The sequence below is a fragment of the Arachis duranensis genome, chromosome 10 (genome assembly GCF_000817695.3).
Source record: "Arachis duranensis cultivar V14167 chromosome 10, aradu.V14167.gnm2.J7QH, whole genome shotgun sequence".
Lineage (NCBI taxonomy): Eukaryota > Viridiplantae > Streptophyta > Magnoliopsida > Fabales > Fabaceae > Arachis > Arachis duranensis.
Genome location: NC_029781.3, coordinates 35,849,205 through 35,865,464, shown reverse-complemented (window position 1 = coordinate 35,865,464; position 16,260 = coordinate 35,849,205). Strand labels below are relative to the sequence as shown.

Genomic DNA, 16,260 nt, shown 5'->3' with positions numbered 1-16,260 from the left:
ACTTGCAAAAATTAAGTTCTTTAGGGGTACATTGTTTGTTTTATGTACATCTCATTACTGCTCTAGGTGTTGTCTCCAATAAACTTTTGCTTAACTCTTTCTCTGTTCCTGTGTAGGTCAAGAAGGCCTTCAAAATGTGATATATGCCACCCAAATGTTATTTAATCCTGATCTTCCTGAAGTTGTTGAGTTCAGGCAGAGGTTAGGATGGTTTATTTTGTTGGTTTTTTATTATATTCTTTATTTACAGCCAATCTGCGCTAACAAGTACAAGTATTACCATAATTTTTTTTCTTTTAGTATGATTGAGCAAGGGGTGAATGGTACCCAGCCACTATTTATTGCAAAAGAGGGTAAAGTTGTGTCCTTGGAAGATGATTTCATGCGTTTAACTAGAAAATGCACCATTGAAGAGCTTCAAGATAAGAATCAGGTTGTCTTCTTTTGAGTTAGTTGTGTTTATGTTTATTTTATGCACAAATGAACTGAAAAATAAAATCAAACAACAATTTCCATATCTGATTTTTCATTCATATTGTTAACAAATTCTGAAATGCTATTTGGATAGGAGGGTTCTTTTATCATTTTTGGTATAATCCAAGGTATTGTTGAGGATGGAGGCTGGTGGTATTCTGCTTGTGTATGTGAAAAGGGTATCTATACTCATAATGGTGCATATTACTGTGATTTCTGTTTGAAGCACGTAACCAATGTCACTCCAAGGTCAGAAATTTTGTTCAAAATGTATTTTTATTTTGTCTTGTGGATTGTTTGTAAATATAATGTTTCTTGGTATTATTTTTTTGAATCATTGTGTCCCTTTTTTTCCATCTATTCAGATTTAAACTTAAAATAACAGTTGAAGATCATAGTGGAGAGGGTATTTTCCTTCTCTTTGATCGTGAGGCATCTTATTTGCTTAAGAAATCATGTGCTGACTTGTTTAGTGAGGTTCAAAGAGATGCAAGTGTATGTACTTACTTTGTCTTTTGTGTGTTGTTCAGTTTATGGGATGTGATATTTGTTATTTAAACTCTGTATTTCCTATGTATTACTTTCAAAATAGCTTGTATGTGGGGATACTTATCCTCCCATTTTCCAAGGGCTCATTGGAAAGAAGTTACTATTGAAGGTTGATACCAAAGGTGTCCCACATGATACATTTTATGGAACTTTCCGAGTTAGGAGAATATGTGATGATCCCACCATTATTACCATGTTTGAACTTCCCAATTATGATGCTGATGACGAGTCTACTCCAAAAAAAGTTACATATTCTTATAATTATCCTTAGATTGTGTAAATTCATGTTTTGTTCTTTCTTTCTTTTTATATTCTGTTTTGGTGTTTTTTTCTTATGGTGTAATGTATCTTTAAACTCTTACGCCATGTGAATAGGAGCCTGATTTACACAAATCTGTCCTGTTTGGAAAAGGGGATATTGATATTAAGGAGGAGTCATCAAAGACTTGTATAAAAAGTGAAAAAGTTGCTGGTGAGTCTTGTGGGATTTTATCTAAATCCCCAGTTCTTATAGATTTTCTTGCTGAAAAATAGCCTGCTGTTTCTGGAGGGTCTGAGTTTGCTGCCTTGATTAATGGTGAAGATGGGAAAGATGAGAAAACACCGACCAATGATACTGTTAGTGATGATCTTTCTGCTGAACTGGATATATTGCTTAGTTCACCAGAAAAGAAAACTCAAGTTCTGTTATATAAATTTTTTTCTCTTCATATGTGTGCTGTTTCTAAATGGATTTTGCAATCTTGAGTGACTTTCATAGGTTTTATTATTTTGTTTGTCATTGGAGGTGCTGTCCCATGTTTTCCATGTACGTTGCTAATATGGAGAAAAGCTTACTCATGACAATGATGTTGTCACCTCCAAGGGCAAGAGGAATTTGAATCCCCAATTTGAAGAAGCGGCTACTGTTGCAGATGGGCGTGGGTCCAAGGTTGCCAAGGTTAATAGGGTGTGATTGAAGGTGTTGAATTGAGCTGCTGTGTTTAGGTGTAGGTATTTTATATAGTATATTTACAAGTGATTAAGAATGCTTGTGATTCCAAATAGATCGAAATGTAATCATGCTGGCTGGATGCTATTTTGGTTTGACTTTTTTGGATTGTGTCCAACAAATAGGATTATCAGATATAGGGGTTTTCCTTTTGTGTTGGGTCCGGTTATGTGTCAATTTTGTGTATTCTCAACCCCTTTTTTTGTAAAGTGACTTTGCTAGGGATTGGACACATTTTCAATGTTGTAGCCTGTTTAGGTTACATACTAGGATAGGTTGTCAAATATTGGGATCCTCCTTATCATAGGAGAGATAGCCATATGTAATTGTTCATATCACTATCAATATTTTCATGAAATGCAGCAGTTTTTAATTTTTATTTGTTTATTGTTGTAAAACTTTATCTTTTCATGTCAATTAGTTATTGGTGTTGATTAGAATACTTTATTTTGTTTGCTTTTCTCCCTTATCAAAGCTTTGTATGGTTATGTAAGTTCTTTCTTGGTGTGTTTAGCTTTTATAAAGTAAACTCCAACACTTACTCCCGCAAAAAAAGATAGAAAGTTTGTCGGTGAATATATTAATCATTTGTTTTCCTATCGACCCCCTTTTTTTTTAATACATGTTTTCTCATGGGTACTTAACAATGTTGATGCCTTTTTTGCAATGAATTAGGGGTAGTTTTTGTGGTTTGTGTTCCAAACTCTTTTTTTTAGTAGGTGTAACAAAGATGTCTCAGAATTCTGTTCTTGATAGAGAATATAGGAGAAATTCTTTGAAAAGAAAGCGAACACAAAGTCACAATCGAAATGCAAGAGGTCTGTATTGATTTTACTTTTTTGATATTTTTAGTATTTTGGTCTAATTTTCAATGATTTTATATCCATTGGAGTCTTTGTAATTTTGTTCCTTTTCTAATGTTTTAGAGGTGCTCCATTCCTCGACGCCTGTTGTTTCTTTGAATGATTATTCGGGTAATTTTTGTTGTTCTATCTATATTTTTGCAGTTAATCCTTATGTTTGTAATAATTTATCTGTTTATTTTATATGTTTCCAATGTTTTGTGTTCATTTTTATCTTTTAGAAAATTTAGTTGACGTGTCCCAGAATGTTTACCAGAGTTCAACTTTTATTTTGTCAGGTACAATAATATCTTTAATTATTCTATCACTGTCTAATTTTGTTTTTGTTAAATTATATTTTAAGGTCTTTTGGTTTATATGTAATAACACATTTGTTTGTTGATTTACTATTGTTTTTTTGCAGTTTTATACCTAAAAGGTTTGATTTAAGTATTATTCAGTCATACAATTCCAAATTAAATATATTAGGAGATTTCTGTACTTGATCTTTTTTTAATGTAATATCTCACTTAGTACCGTACGAATAAATTCACTTAGTACCATATCAATAATTGCATACTAAAAAAAATAATTACTCTCTTGGTCCTCTAAATTTTTGAAATTTTCTGTTAGGTGCATATAATATCTTTTTTGTTTCAATCATATCCCTCAAACAAAATTCCTTTTTTTAATTAGGCCACTATTGGTATTGATTTGCTCAATTGTATCAGGATGTATTTACAACAAAAAAATATGGTTCATGGATTCAATTAAAAGAAAAACAAAGCTTTTGCAGCGAATTAAGAAAAAAAAATGGTGTAATGACTCAATTCAAATAAGAAAGAAAAAAGGGAGTTCCTTAAAAAATTTGGAAAATGCTATGCATCAATAGAGTCATTAAAGTCTAAAAAAACACAAGATGAATCTAATTGTGATTTGGATTATTTAATTCGAACTTACATAATTAGTATGAGTAATTAAAATAATGAAACAAAGTCTATTCTAACATTAAAAAAAAACAAACTCTTCTTGAATATGCATTAGGCTTTATGTACATTTTGTTTTTTTAGTAAATCAATGTTAATTCAGATTGTTTTTTGTAGTTTATTACATTTTTAATGTTCAATTTTTATGCTGATTATTAAATAATTAATTCATTTCTTATTTCATCATGAATTTTTTTATATTTGGTTGTTAAATATATATTTACATAAATTTCTTTTAATTTAAATTAAAATGGATGATATAGACCACTCAGAAATATATGATCCTTCGATAAATTCATTAAGTCAAGTTGCTTCTGTTATTGATCATCCTCTGTTCTTGCAAAGTGAGATACAAGGTACGCTCTCTTTCTTAAATCATCTATTATTCAAGAAAACTCAAATAAAAATCTTATTTAGTTAGTTTTAAAAGATTCTATTGTGCTTCCGTGATGAGATATTATTCAGGCAGTGTAAAATAGAAATAGTGTTTTCTTATATATTCTTCTTACAAAATTTAAACTTGTCAAGTATTTATTATATATTATATTAATAAGCTAATGGTTTATTCATTTTATGTTCAATCTATTTCATGGCATCTAATTGAGATAAAAAAAAAATTTATTGTTATGCATGTTTTTTTCTGCTTTATCTTTACCAGGTTGTCTTGATGTTGGTGATCCTAACTATGAATGCTTAATCTGTGGGGTGTGTTTCTGGTTATCAGAACGTGTTGAAAGAGATTCTACAATTAGTCGTCCTGTTTTTACTGTTTGTTGTTCAAAAGGGAAAATTCAATTACCTTATCTTCGAAAGCCCCCAGATCTGTTATATAATTTGATTAATGGATGTGATATGAAGAGTTTTTATTTCCAAAAAAATATTCGATCCTATAACAGTATGTTTGCGTTCACGTCTCTTGGTGGTAAGGTATTGGATTTAATGAATGATGGGAGTGGTCCACCGCAGTTTATAATAACTGATCAAAATTATCATCGGATTGGAAGTTTGCTCCCGGATCCTGGTCAGAAGCCTAAATTTGCGCAATTATATATATATGACACTCAGCATGAGATAATGCATAGGCAGGGAATCTTTCGGTATGTGTGTTTGAAGTTTTGTTGTTAAGTTTTTTTATTCTATTTCCTTGATGTTTTAATGTTATTTGCATTGAAAAACACGTTTATATCTGTCATTGCATAGTTATATTGTGTTTTATTCCCGTTATAATGTGTTATTAATCATTTTTTATTGATAATGATTTATCAAAACATGTTGAAATTGTATTCTATGTGGTTTTTAAATATATTTTTGTGGTTAATGTATATTTGTTTTAGGCAAACATCTGAGATAGATAAATAATTGATAATTGAGTTATTGCAAATGATCGATACTCATAATGTCATAGCACAGTCATTTCGAAGAGTCAGAGAATTCTATCAGTATCATCCATCCGAGATATTCTCTTTGAAGTTGTATTCGCATAGGAAGGTCGATCGAAGAAATTACAATACTCCCTCTTGTGATGAAGTTGCTGCTCTGATTGTTGAAGATTTTGATTCGTCGGATCATGGTCATGACATTATTGTTCGATCTACTGCTAGTCAGTTGCAACGTATCTATGAAACTCATGCTCTGTATTGGCCTTTACAGTATCCGTTGTTGTTTCCATATGGCGAGGATGGTTACCAGTTGAATATTCGATATCGAGGTCAACAGGAGGGATATGTCCCTGGAAGAAGAACAAGGGTTTCTCACAGGGAATTCATATGTTTTCGTTTGCAGATTAGGGAGCAAGAAGATGGAATTATTCACAAGTGTAGGCGATTATTTCAACAATTTTTTGTTGATTGTTTCACGATGATTGAGTCCCAAAGGTTGTATGAGATTAGAATGAAGCAAAGTACAATTAGAGGAGAAGTGCTCCAAGGAATAAAAGAGGCTATGCGTCGTGGTGATGACGAAGCTTCTTCAATTGGGACACGAGTCATCTTGCCTTCTTCGTTCACTGGTGGTAGACGTTATATGTTTAATCGTTGTCAGGATGCGATGGCAATCTGTAAACATTTTGGCTATCCAGATTTATTCCTTACTATTACGTGTAATCCAAATTGGTCTGAATTTCAGCGGTTCACGGAGCGAGAGCAAATTCCCATCGCTGATCGTCCTGATATCTCTTGCCGGGTTTTTCATGCTAAGTTGAAATGCCTACTAAGCGATCACAAGGAAGGTGTATTTTTTGGTCCACTTAATGCAGATATGCTCCTTTCTTGCTTAGCATTTCAATCTCTGTCTGTTGTTTTTGTAGATGTAGTTGTCTGGCTTCTTTATGAATTTTTTTTGTATTTTTTAGATATGTATACTATTGAGTGCCAAAAAAGAGGTCTACCGCATGCACACATGTTACTATGGCTTAACGGGGAAAGCAACTTACAAAGTGTTGAAACTGTTGATGAATTCATCTGTGCCGAACTACCCAATCCACAGAAATTTCCATCTCTTTATAATGTTGTCACCAAGTACATGATCCATGGTCTTTGCGATCTTCTTAGACCGAGTTCTCCCTGCATGAAAGATGGTAAGTGCTCAAAATTTTATCCGAAAAGATTTGTTGATCAAACGAGCTTTGATGAAGATGGCTATCCGTTTTATAGACGTCGTAATATGGGTGTGACAGTGAAGATCAACAACGTTGATATTGACAACAGATTTGTTGTGCCTTATAATCCACTGCTGTTAATGAAATATCAAGCTCACATAAATTTTGAGTTCTGTAACAAGTCAAATGTCATCAAGTATCTTTTTAAGTATATCAATAAGGGTCCGGATCGGGTCACTGCAACTGTTGGAGAAACATATAATGTTGGTGAATCTTCTCAGGTGGTTGATGAGATCAAGCAGTATTATGATTGTCGTTATTTATCACCATCTGAATCCATGTGGAGAATTTTTGCTTATGATATTCATCATAGATGGCCGTCAGTACAGAGGTTGACTTTTCACTTGCCAAATCAGCAGCATGTTGTATTCGATGATGCTGATATCACTACTCATGTTTATTTGCGCAACAAAGATTTGCTGATGATGTTTACGGCTTGGATGATGGTCAACAGGCGGTTCCCGGATGGGCGGTCTTTAACATATGTGGAATATCCAGGAAAATTTGTCTACTGTTCGAACAGTAGGGAATGGAAGCCGAGACAGAGGGGATTTTCAATTGGAAGATTGAGTTTCCCTCATCCCGCAGCTGGTGAACTTTTCTATATGCGGATGCTTTTGAATGTGTAGAAAGGTTGTACCAGTTTTTGAAGTATAAGAACCGTGAATGGTGTTACTTATGATACATTTCAGGAGGCATGTTCTGCGATGGGATTCTTGATAGATGATAAGGAGTATGTTTCTGCTATTAAGGAAGTCGTCGAGGTAGCGTTCGCTGCATAGCTAAGGAGGTTTTTTGTGATGTTGTTGTTATCTGGTTCCATGGGAAGGCCTTTGTCAGTTTGGGAACAAACTTGGGCTTATTTGTCTGATGATATTCTTTATCGCAGAAGGCATGAGCTGCAATATCCTGGTAAGAATTTTGTTCATTGTGATTTTATTATATGACAAGTAGGCACACACGGACACAGACACTACAGAAATTATATTATCGTGCTAATATTTATTAATTATCGTTAAACATAGATCTAACGATGAGTCAGGATGAGTTGCAAACATTTTTTTTGTTTGAGATTGAGAAACTATTGCAGAGTAATGGAAAATCATTGAGAAATTATGCTGGCATGTCGGTTCTTAATAACTGTTTAGTCTCTCAATTTAGCAACTTGATGCTGCTGCGTGAGTTGCAATATGACACTGTTTCTTTGACTCGTGAGCATGATGCAAATGTCTTAAAGTTAAATGAAGAACAGAGGGTGGTCTATGATAAAATTATTGATTGCGTCTCAAATAAGAGGCACAGATTCTTTTTTGTGTATGGGTTTGGTGGCACTGGAAAAACTTTTTTATACAGGGATTTGTCGGCTAGATTGCGATCTGAGAAAAGGATTGTTATAAACGTTGCTTCTAGTGGTATTGCTTCTCTATTGTTACCTGGTGGTAAGACGGCTCACTCTATGTTCAATATTTCTGTTGAGCTGACTGAAGATACTGTTTGTCGGATTAAGAAGGATAGTGCAAAAGCTGAGGTAGTCCGATTGGCCGATTTGATTATTTGGGATGAGGCACCGATGACTAACAAATTGGTATTTGAAGCACTCAATAGGACGTTACGTGATATAATGGTTTCGGTCTCTGATAGGAATAAAGATTTACCTTTTGGTGGGAAGGTGGTTGTTCTCGGTGGTGATTTCAAGCAGGTCTTGCCAGTTATTCCTAAAGGTTCTCGTGCTGAGATTGTCATGGCTTCGATAAATTCTTCTGTCCTCTGGAAATATTGCGAAGTTTTGTGTTTGACGAAAAATATGAGGTTAACAATAGGATCAGAACTATCAACTCCTCAGGAGCTAAAGTCATTTTCAGATTGGGTACTTCAAATCGGTGAAGGTCGATGTGGAACAGTGGTTAATGATAAAATTTTTGTTGATATTCCTTCTGATCTAATCATTCATGTCTTGGAAAATCCAGTGGAAGATATTGTAAATACAATCTATCCAAATTTGGTTCAGAATTTTTGTGATCCAAGTTTTTTCTAGGATAGGGCAATTTTGGCTCCAACTGTTGACAATGTTGAAGAGATAAACAATTATATAGTTGACTTGTTGTCCGGGGAGGAGAAAAATGATCTCAGTGCTGATTTGATATGTGGTAGTGATGTCTATTCTGATGTTGATGTTAATTGGATAAATGTTGAATTCTTGAATCAGATTAGGTGTTCTGGTCTACCTAATCATTCGTTGAAGTTGAAAATAGGCGTGCCTATTATTTTGTTGAGGAATATTGATCCAGCTGGGGGTTTGTGTAATGGGACCCGACTTGTTGTGCGAGATTTAGGGAGAAATGTGATCAGTGCGGATATTGTTTCTGGTAGCAATGTTGGGGATAAAGTTTTTATCAGTAGAATGAATATGATTCCCAGTGATACGGTTATACCGTTTAAATTCCAACGCCGTCAGTTTCCGATTTTTTTGTCGTTTGCGATGACAATGCGATGACAATAAACAAAAGCCAGGGTCAGACATTATCAACAGTCAGGTTGTTCTTGCGTCGTCCTGTGTTTTGTCACGGTCAACTTTATGTAGCTATTTCTCGAGTTAAGAATAGAAATGGTCTTAACATTTTACTTTGTGATGGTGAATTATTTGATCCTATCAGGACTGAAAACGTTGTATTTACAGAAGTTTTTGATAAGATATAATGTAGTTTCTTTTTATACATTCCAATCTTATCTGTGTAATTTATAGTTTTATTTTGGACTATGTTTTCTTTAGAGAGGGACAGTTTCTTTGGGGTATGTGTAAAATTGTCTCAACCATTTTGTCTGCATTAGATGCAACAATTTTTATGAACTGTTAGATTCTATTAAATGAAAATTAAAGGATCTTATGAAAGAAGAGTATTCATACGATTTATAAATATAGAATATATTACTGTATATTAGCATACGGATGGTTTCATCTCTGATGTGGAGAGCTATCCGTGTTTCAGGCCCGCAGACATCCAAGCTGGGCGTTCTTCTCCACCGTGACTTCTCCTCAGGAAGGGTGTATGTTCTCCTCTTTGCTTTCACTGTCGGTTGTTTTTTCTTGCAATTCCATAACGTAAGCCCCTTTTTTCGCGGATTTAGTTGATCAAGTAATCATCAAATTGAACCCAAGCCCCTTTGTTTTCATCTCTTGATTTACTACCTTCTGCCCTACCAAATGTTGTGTACAGCCTCTGTTTCTTCGGTCTTTAGTTCCTTGTCATTCATTGCAGGTTAAGGATTTTCCCGTAGAGTCTCAAATAGAAGATCTGCAAGCAATCAATTAGGTACACTCTTCTGGTCCCTTTACTTCCAAACCTATTTTCGTCTTCACTGTTTTGCTTTTTGTTCGTTGTGTATATCCTTGTGATCAAATTTCGTATCTCCTACACTGTTAATCCAGGTTTTACTGTCTAGGTTTTTTGAATCTGCTAATTTGTGAATTGTCTATTTCGGTTCGTATGTTTATGGGTAGATGTTCTTTTTTACGGTTTTTGGAAGTTGATGTTAATTTGAATATGGTCTATCAATTGGATTCATCTTCTTCATCTTCATTGTCTGCAATTTCGTGTTAATTACATTATCATTTTTGCTTTTGTTTGCTGTGAGGTTTTTTTTTGTATGTGGTCTATCTATTTTATCAATATTTTGGTTCTTATAATGATTAGAAAGATGAAATTTCTACTTATGTTTTCTTATATTTATTGATCATGGTTTGGTTTTGTCAACCATTGTTTAGGAATCGGGTTTCTACCTAATCTACTTCCTCAGCGGTGAAATTATTGTTGAAATTATATTGTTAATTTATTAATAAAAATAAAATATTTCCATCTTATTAATCAAAAATAATTATTTTTCTTCTTATAGCAAGAAAGGTCATATGATACCAATGTAAGTTTCATTTTAATGTTATAAACAAAAAAATTATTTTAATCATAATTAGACTCGGTCTATACAATTTTATTTTATTTTGTTATTTCTAAGAAATATATTTAGGTAAAATATCTTATTAGTAGTAACTTTTTTATAATGTATGTATCAATTATTCTTAGTGGCTTCTGTCCTATTTTTTTTATTATTTTTGGTTTTAATATTTAGTAAAAATTCTAATTTGATGTCTGGTGGACGAAATTGTGATCATCAACAATGGCTCCAAAGACTTCGTGCTCTTAAACATGAATCACACTTTGTCACAACTCCACAAAACTAACCAGCAAGTGTACTGGGTCGTCCAAGTAATACCTTACGTGAGTAAAGGTCGATCCCACAGAGATTGTTGGTATGAAGCAAGCTATGGTCATCTTGTAAATCACAGTCAGGCGGATTCAACTGTATTAAGAAATTATAGTAAACAAAAATAAATAAAATAGGATGGTTATCACCGAAAATAATTCGATGGTGGGGATTTCAGATAAGTGTATGGAGGTGCTATGTTCTTTCCGAATCTCTGCTTTCCTACTGCTTTTATCCAATCTTTGTCACTCCTTTCTATGGCAAGCTGTATGTAGGGCATCACCGTTGTCAATGGCTACATTCCATCCTCTCAGTGAAAATGGTCCTCCAACAATCGCGAGTTTGAAGCTCGTCACATTCATTTAATCCCAGAATCCTACTCGGAACACCACAGACAAGGTTTAGACTTTCCGGATCCTCATGAATGCCGCCATCAATTCTAGCTTATACCACGAAGACTCTGATCTCACGGAATGGAAAGCTTGGTTGTCAGGCGAGGGGCAATAATCTATGGTGTGTAGAAATTCCACCGTTGAAAATACATAAGTGATGAAGGTCTAGGCATGGCCGAGAGGCCAGCCCCCAAAACATGATCACAGGATCAAAAATACAATCCAGGATGAAAATATAATAGTAAAAAGTCCTATTTATACTAGACTAGCTAATAGGGTTTACAGAAGTAAGTAATTGATGCAGAAATCCACTTCCAGGGCCCACTTGGTGTGTGCTTAGGCTGAGCTTGAACTTTACACGAGCTAAGGCTTCTATTGGAGTTGAACGTCAAGTTGTAACGTATTTTTGGCGTTCAACTCTGGTTCGTGACGTGTTTCTGGCGTTTGACTCCAGAATGCAGCGTAGAACTGGCGTTGAGTGCCAATTTGCGTTGTCTAATCTCGAATAAATTATGAACTATTATATATTGCTGGAAAGCTCTGGATGTCTACTTTTCAACGCCATTGAGAGCGCGCCATTTGGAGTTCTGTAACTCCAGAAAAGCTATTTTGAGTGCAGGGAGGTCAGAATCCAATAGCATCAGCAATCCTTTGTCAGCCTTTTATCAGAGTTTTGCTCAGGTCCCTCAATTTCAGCCAGAAATTACCTAAAACCACAGAAAAACACACAAACTCATAGTAAAGTCTAGAAATGTAAATTTAGCATAAAAACTAAAGAAGACATTCCTAAAAGTAGCTAGATCCTACTAAAAACTACCTAAAAACAATGCCAAAAAGCGTATAAATTATCCGCTCATCACAACACCAAACTTAAATTGTTGCTTGTCCCTAAGCGACTAAAAATCAAATAGGATAAAAAGAAGAGAACATACTATAAATTTCATAATATCAATGAGTATTAGTTCTAATTAGATGAGCTGGACTTGTAGCTTTTTGCTTCTGAACAGTTTTGGCATCTCACTTTATCCTTTGAAGTTTAGAATGATTGGCTTCTATAGGAACTTAGAATTTCAGATAGTGTTATTGATTCTCCTAGTTAATTTTGTTGATTCTTGAACACAGCTACTTTTATGAGTATTGGCCGTGGCCCTAAGCACTTTGTTTTCTAGTATTACCACCAGATACATAAATGCCACAAACACATGACTGGGTGAACCTTTTCAGATTGTGACTCAGCTTTGCTAAAGTCCCCAGTTAGAGGTGTCCAGAGTTCTTAAGCACACTCTTTTTGCTTTGGATCACGACTTTAACCACTCAGTCTCAAGCTTTTCACTTGGACCTGCATGCCACAAGCACATCGTTAGGGACAGCTTGAATTAGCCGCTTAGGCCTGGATTTTATTTCCTTGGGCCCTCCTATCCATTGATGCTCAAAGCCTTGGATCCTTTTTACCCTTGCCTTTTGGTTTTAAGGGCTATTGGCTTTTTCTGCTTGCTTTTCTTTTCCTTTCTATTTTTTTTCGCCACTCTTCTTTTTTTTCAAGCTTTTGCTTTTTCATTGCTTTTTTTTTTGCTTCAAGAATCAATCTCGTGATTTTTCAGATTGTTAATAACATTTCTCTTTGTTCATCATTCTTTCAAGAGCCAACAATTTTAACATTCATACACAACAAGATAAAAAATATGCACTGTTCAAGCATTCATTCAGAAAACAAAAAGTATTGTCACCACATTAATATAATTAAATTAAATTCAAGGATAATTTAGAAACTCATGTACTTCTTGTTCTTTTGAATTAGAAACATTTTTCATTTAAGAGAGGTAAAGGATTCATGGAATTATTCATAGCCTTAAGACATAGTTACTAAATACTAATGATCATGTGATAAAGACACAAACATAGATAAACATATAATACAAAAAAAAAATGAAAAGCAGAAAAAAAATTTAAGAACAAGGAATGAGTCCACCTTAGTGAGGGTGGCGCCTTCTTGAAGGATCGTTGATGTCCTTGAGCTCTTCTATGTCTCTTTCTTGTCTTTGTTGCTCCTCCCTAGTGATTTTGGTGCTCCTAATAATTATGTGGAGGAAAATATATCCCCTAAGGTATCTCAGGGATTTCTTGATGAGGGAATTCTTCATGTTCTCTTGATGTGCAGTCAAATGCTCTTCTACTAAGCTATAGACCCTTTAGATGAATCTCTCCATCTCCCATGACTTGGAGGTGGAAGCTTTTTGTCTTCCCTTTTCTCTTTTTTTTCTTTTTTTTTCTTTTGAGGTTTCTCTGGCCTTAGGTGTAGTATAATCACTAAGCATCCTCCTTGCATTATTATTATTTTCGGCTGCCTTCTCCTCTTCTTTTTCAAAAATTTCTGTAAAGTTTTCTCTGAATTGTTGAATTTTAGTTTCTCTTGACTTCCTCATCAGAGTCCTTTTAGGTTCAGGATCTGCTTCAATAAGAATGTTCTTGTCCTTGCTCCTGCTCATATGAAAAAGAAAGGAACAGAAAATAATAATAGGGATCCTCTTTGTCCAGATATAGAGGTTCCTTTATGTGAGTAGAAAAGAAGAAGAATAGGAAGGAGAAGAGGAAAATTCGAACTCAGAGAGAGGGGGGTTCAAATTTTAGGATGAAGAGAAGTGTTAGTAAATAAATAAAATAAATAGAAAGAGGTGAGAGGGATAGAAATTCGAAAAATAAATTTTGAAAAAGGGATAGTAATTTTTGAATATTAAAATGAAATAAAATTAAAATTAAAATTTGAAATAATTAGTTTAATTAGAAGAATTTTGAAAAAAAGAAAGGTAATTTTCGAAAATTAGAGAGAGAAAATTAGTTAGGTGGTTTTGAAAAAGATGAAAGATAAAACAAACAAATAAATCAATTAGTTAGTTGAAAAAGATTTGAAAATTAATTTTGAAAAGATAAGAAGTTAGAAAAGATTTTTGAAATTAAAGTTTGAAAAAGATATTATATGAAAAGATATGATATTAAAAAGATATGATTTCGAAAAGATAAGATTGAAAAGATATTTTTGAAAAGATATGATTTTAAAAGATATGGTTTAAAAAAGATATGATTGAAATTAGTTTTGAAAATGATTTGAATTTTAAAATCACAATTAATGACTTGACTCACAAGAAATCACAAGATATGATTCTAAAACTTAAAGTTTGAATCTTTCTTAACAAGAAAGTAACAAATTTGAAGTTTTTGAATCAAAACATTAATTGATGATGTGATTTTCGAAAATATGATATAAAAATAAGAAAAAGATTTTGAAAATATTTTGAAAAAGATTTTTGAAATTTTTGAATATGATAAAAAAATGGAAAAGATAAGATTTTTGAAAAAGATTTTAAAAAGATAAGATTTAAAAAGATAAGATATTTATTTAATTTTTTTTATTTTTGAATTTTTTATGATGAGAGAGAAAAACACTAAAAATACTCAATGCATAAAAATTTTGGATCAAAACACATGATGCATGCAAGAACACTATGAATGTCAAGATGAACACCAAGAACACTTTGAAGATCATGATGAACATCAAGAACATATTTTTGAAAAATTTTCAATGTAAAGAAAACATGCAAGACACAAAACTTAGAAATCTTTAATGCTTGGACAATATAAATGCACACCAAACTTAGAAATCTTTCATGTTTAGACACTATGAATGCAAAAATGCACATGAAAAACACCATACAACACAAAACAAGAAAATATGAAGATCAAACAAGAAAGTTCATCAAGAACAACTTGAAGATCATGATGAATGCAATGCATGAATGCAATTTTCAAAAAATGCATGATGAATATGCAATTGACACCAAACTTAAAACTTGACACAAGACTCTAACAAGAAACACAAAATATTTTTTATTTTTATGATTTTCTAATTTTTTTTGTATTTTATTTTTATATTTTTTCAAAAACATATAGGAAAAATAAAATAAGAAATTCTAAATTTTTAATATGAATTCCAGGAATCATGCAATGTTTGTCTAAAGCTCTGGTCCAGGAATTAGACATAGCATAATAGCCAGCCAAGCTTTATGTGAAAGCTCTGGTCCAAAACACTAGACATGGCCAATAGCTAGCCAAGCTTTAGCATACAGCTAATATTCCAATTAACTTGCCTCTATGAAGATGGTTTTGAAGCCCCAGTCCAAAAGAATTTAGACATGGCTTTACAGCCAGCCAGGCTTCAACATGCTTCATGAAACTCTAGAATTCATTCTTAAAAATTCTGAAGAACAGGATAAGTAATATAATTTTTTTTTCGAAATTTAAGAACAATAAAACAAAATAAAATAAAATAAAATTACCCAATCTGAGCAACAAGATGAGCCGTCAGTTGTCCATACTCGAACAATCCCCGGCAACGGCGCCAAAAACATGGTGGACGAAATTGTGATCATCAATAATGGCTCCAAAGACTTGGTGCTCTTAAACATGAATCACACTTTGTCACAACTCCGCACAACTAACCAGCAAGTGCACTGGGTCATCCAAGTAATACCTTACGTGAGTAAGGGTCGATCCCACAGAGATTGTTGGTATGAAGCAAGCTATGGTCATCTTGTAAATCCCAGTCAGGCGGATTCAACTGTATTAAGAAATTATAGTAAACGAAAATAAATAAAATAGGATAGAGTTACTCATGTAATTCAATGGTGGAGATTTCAGATAAGTGTATGGAGGTGCTGTGTTCCTTCCGAATCTCTGCTTTCCTACTACTTTTATCCAATCTTTGTCACTTCTTTCTATGACAAGCTGTATGTAGGGCATTACCGTTGTCAATGGCTACATCCCATCCTCTCAGTGAAAAAGGTCCAAATGCTCTATCACGGCACGGCTAATCATCTGTCGGTTCTCGATCATGTTGGAATAGAATCCATTGATTCTTTTACGTTTGTCATCACGTCCAACAATCGCGAGTTTGAAACTCGTCACAGTCATTCAATCCTAGAATCCTACTCGGAATACCACAGACAAGGTTTAGACTTTCCGGATCCTCATGAATGCCGCCATCAATTCTAGCTTATACCACGAAGACTCTAATCTCACGGAATGGAAGGCTCGGTTGTCAGGCGAGGGGCAACCATGC

At 33.7% G+C, this 16,260-nt stretch overlaps 2 protein-coding genes across 2 annotated transcripts; both read left to right on the top strand.

The window, feature by feature from the left end:
- Window positions 1–5,222: 5,222 nt before the first annotated feature.
- LOC107469755 (uncharacterized) lies at window positions 5,223–7,280 on the top strand. The gene is made up of 3 exons (XM_016089131.1): window positions 5,223–6,069; window positions 6,193–7,121; window positions 7,191–7,280. The coding sequence occupies exons 1-3, from the start codon at window positions 5,223–5,225 to the stop codon at window positions 7,278–7,280; spliced, it is 1,866 nt and encodes a 621-aa protein (XP_015944617.1).
- Window positions 7,281–7,319: 39 nt separating this feature from the next.
- LOC107469756 (uncharacterized) lies at window positions 7,320–8,992 on the top strand. The gene is made up of 3 exons (XM_016089132.1): window positions 7,320–7,410; window positions 7,524–8,476; window positions 8,534–8,992. Exons 1-3 carry the CDS (start codon window positions 7,320–7,322, stop codon window positions 8,990–8,992), a joined length of 1,503 nt encoding a protein of 500 aa, XP_015944618.1.
- Window positions 8,993–16,260: the final 7,268 nt, after the last annotated feature.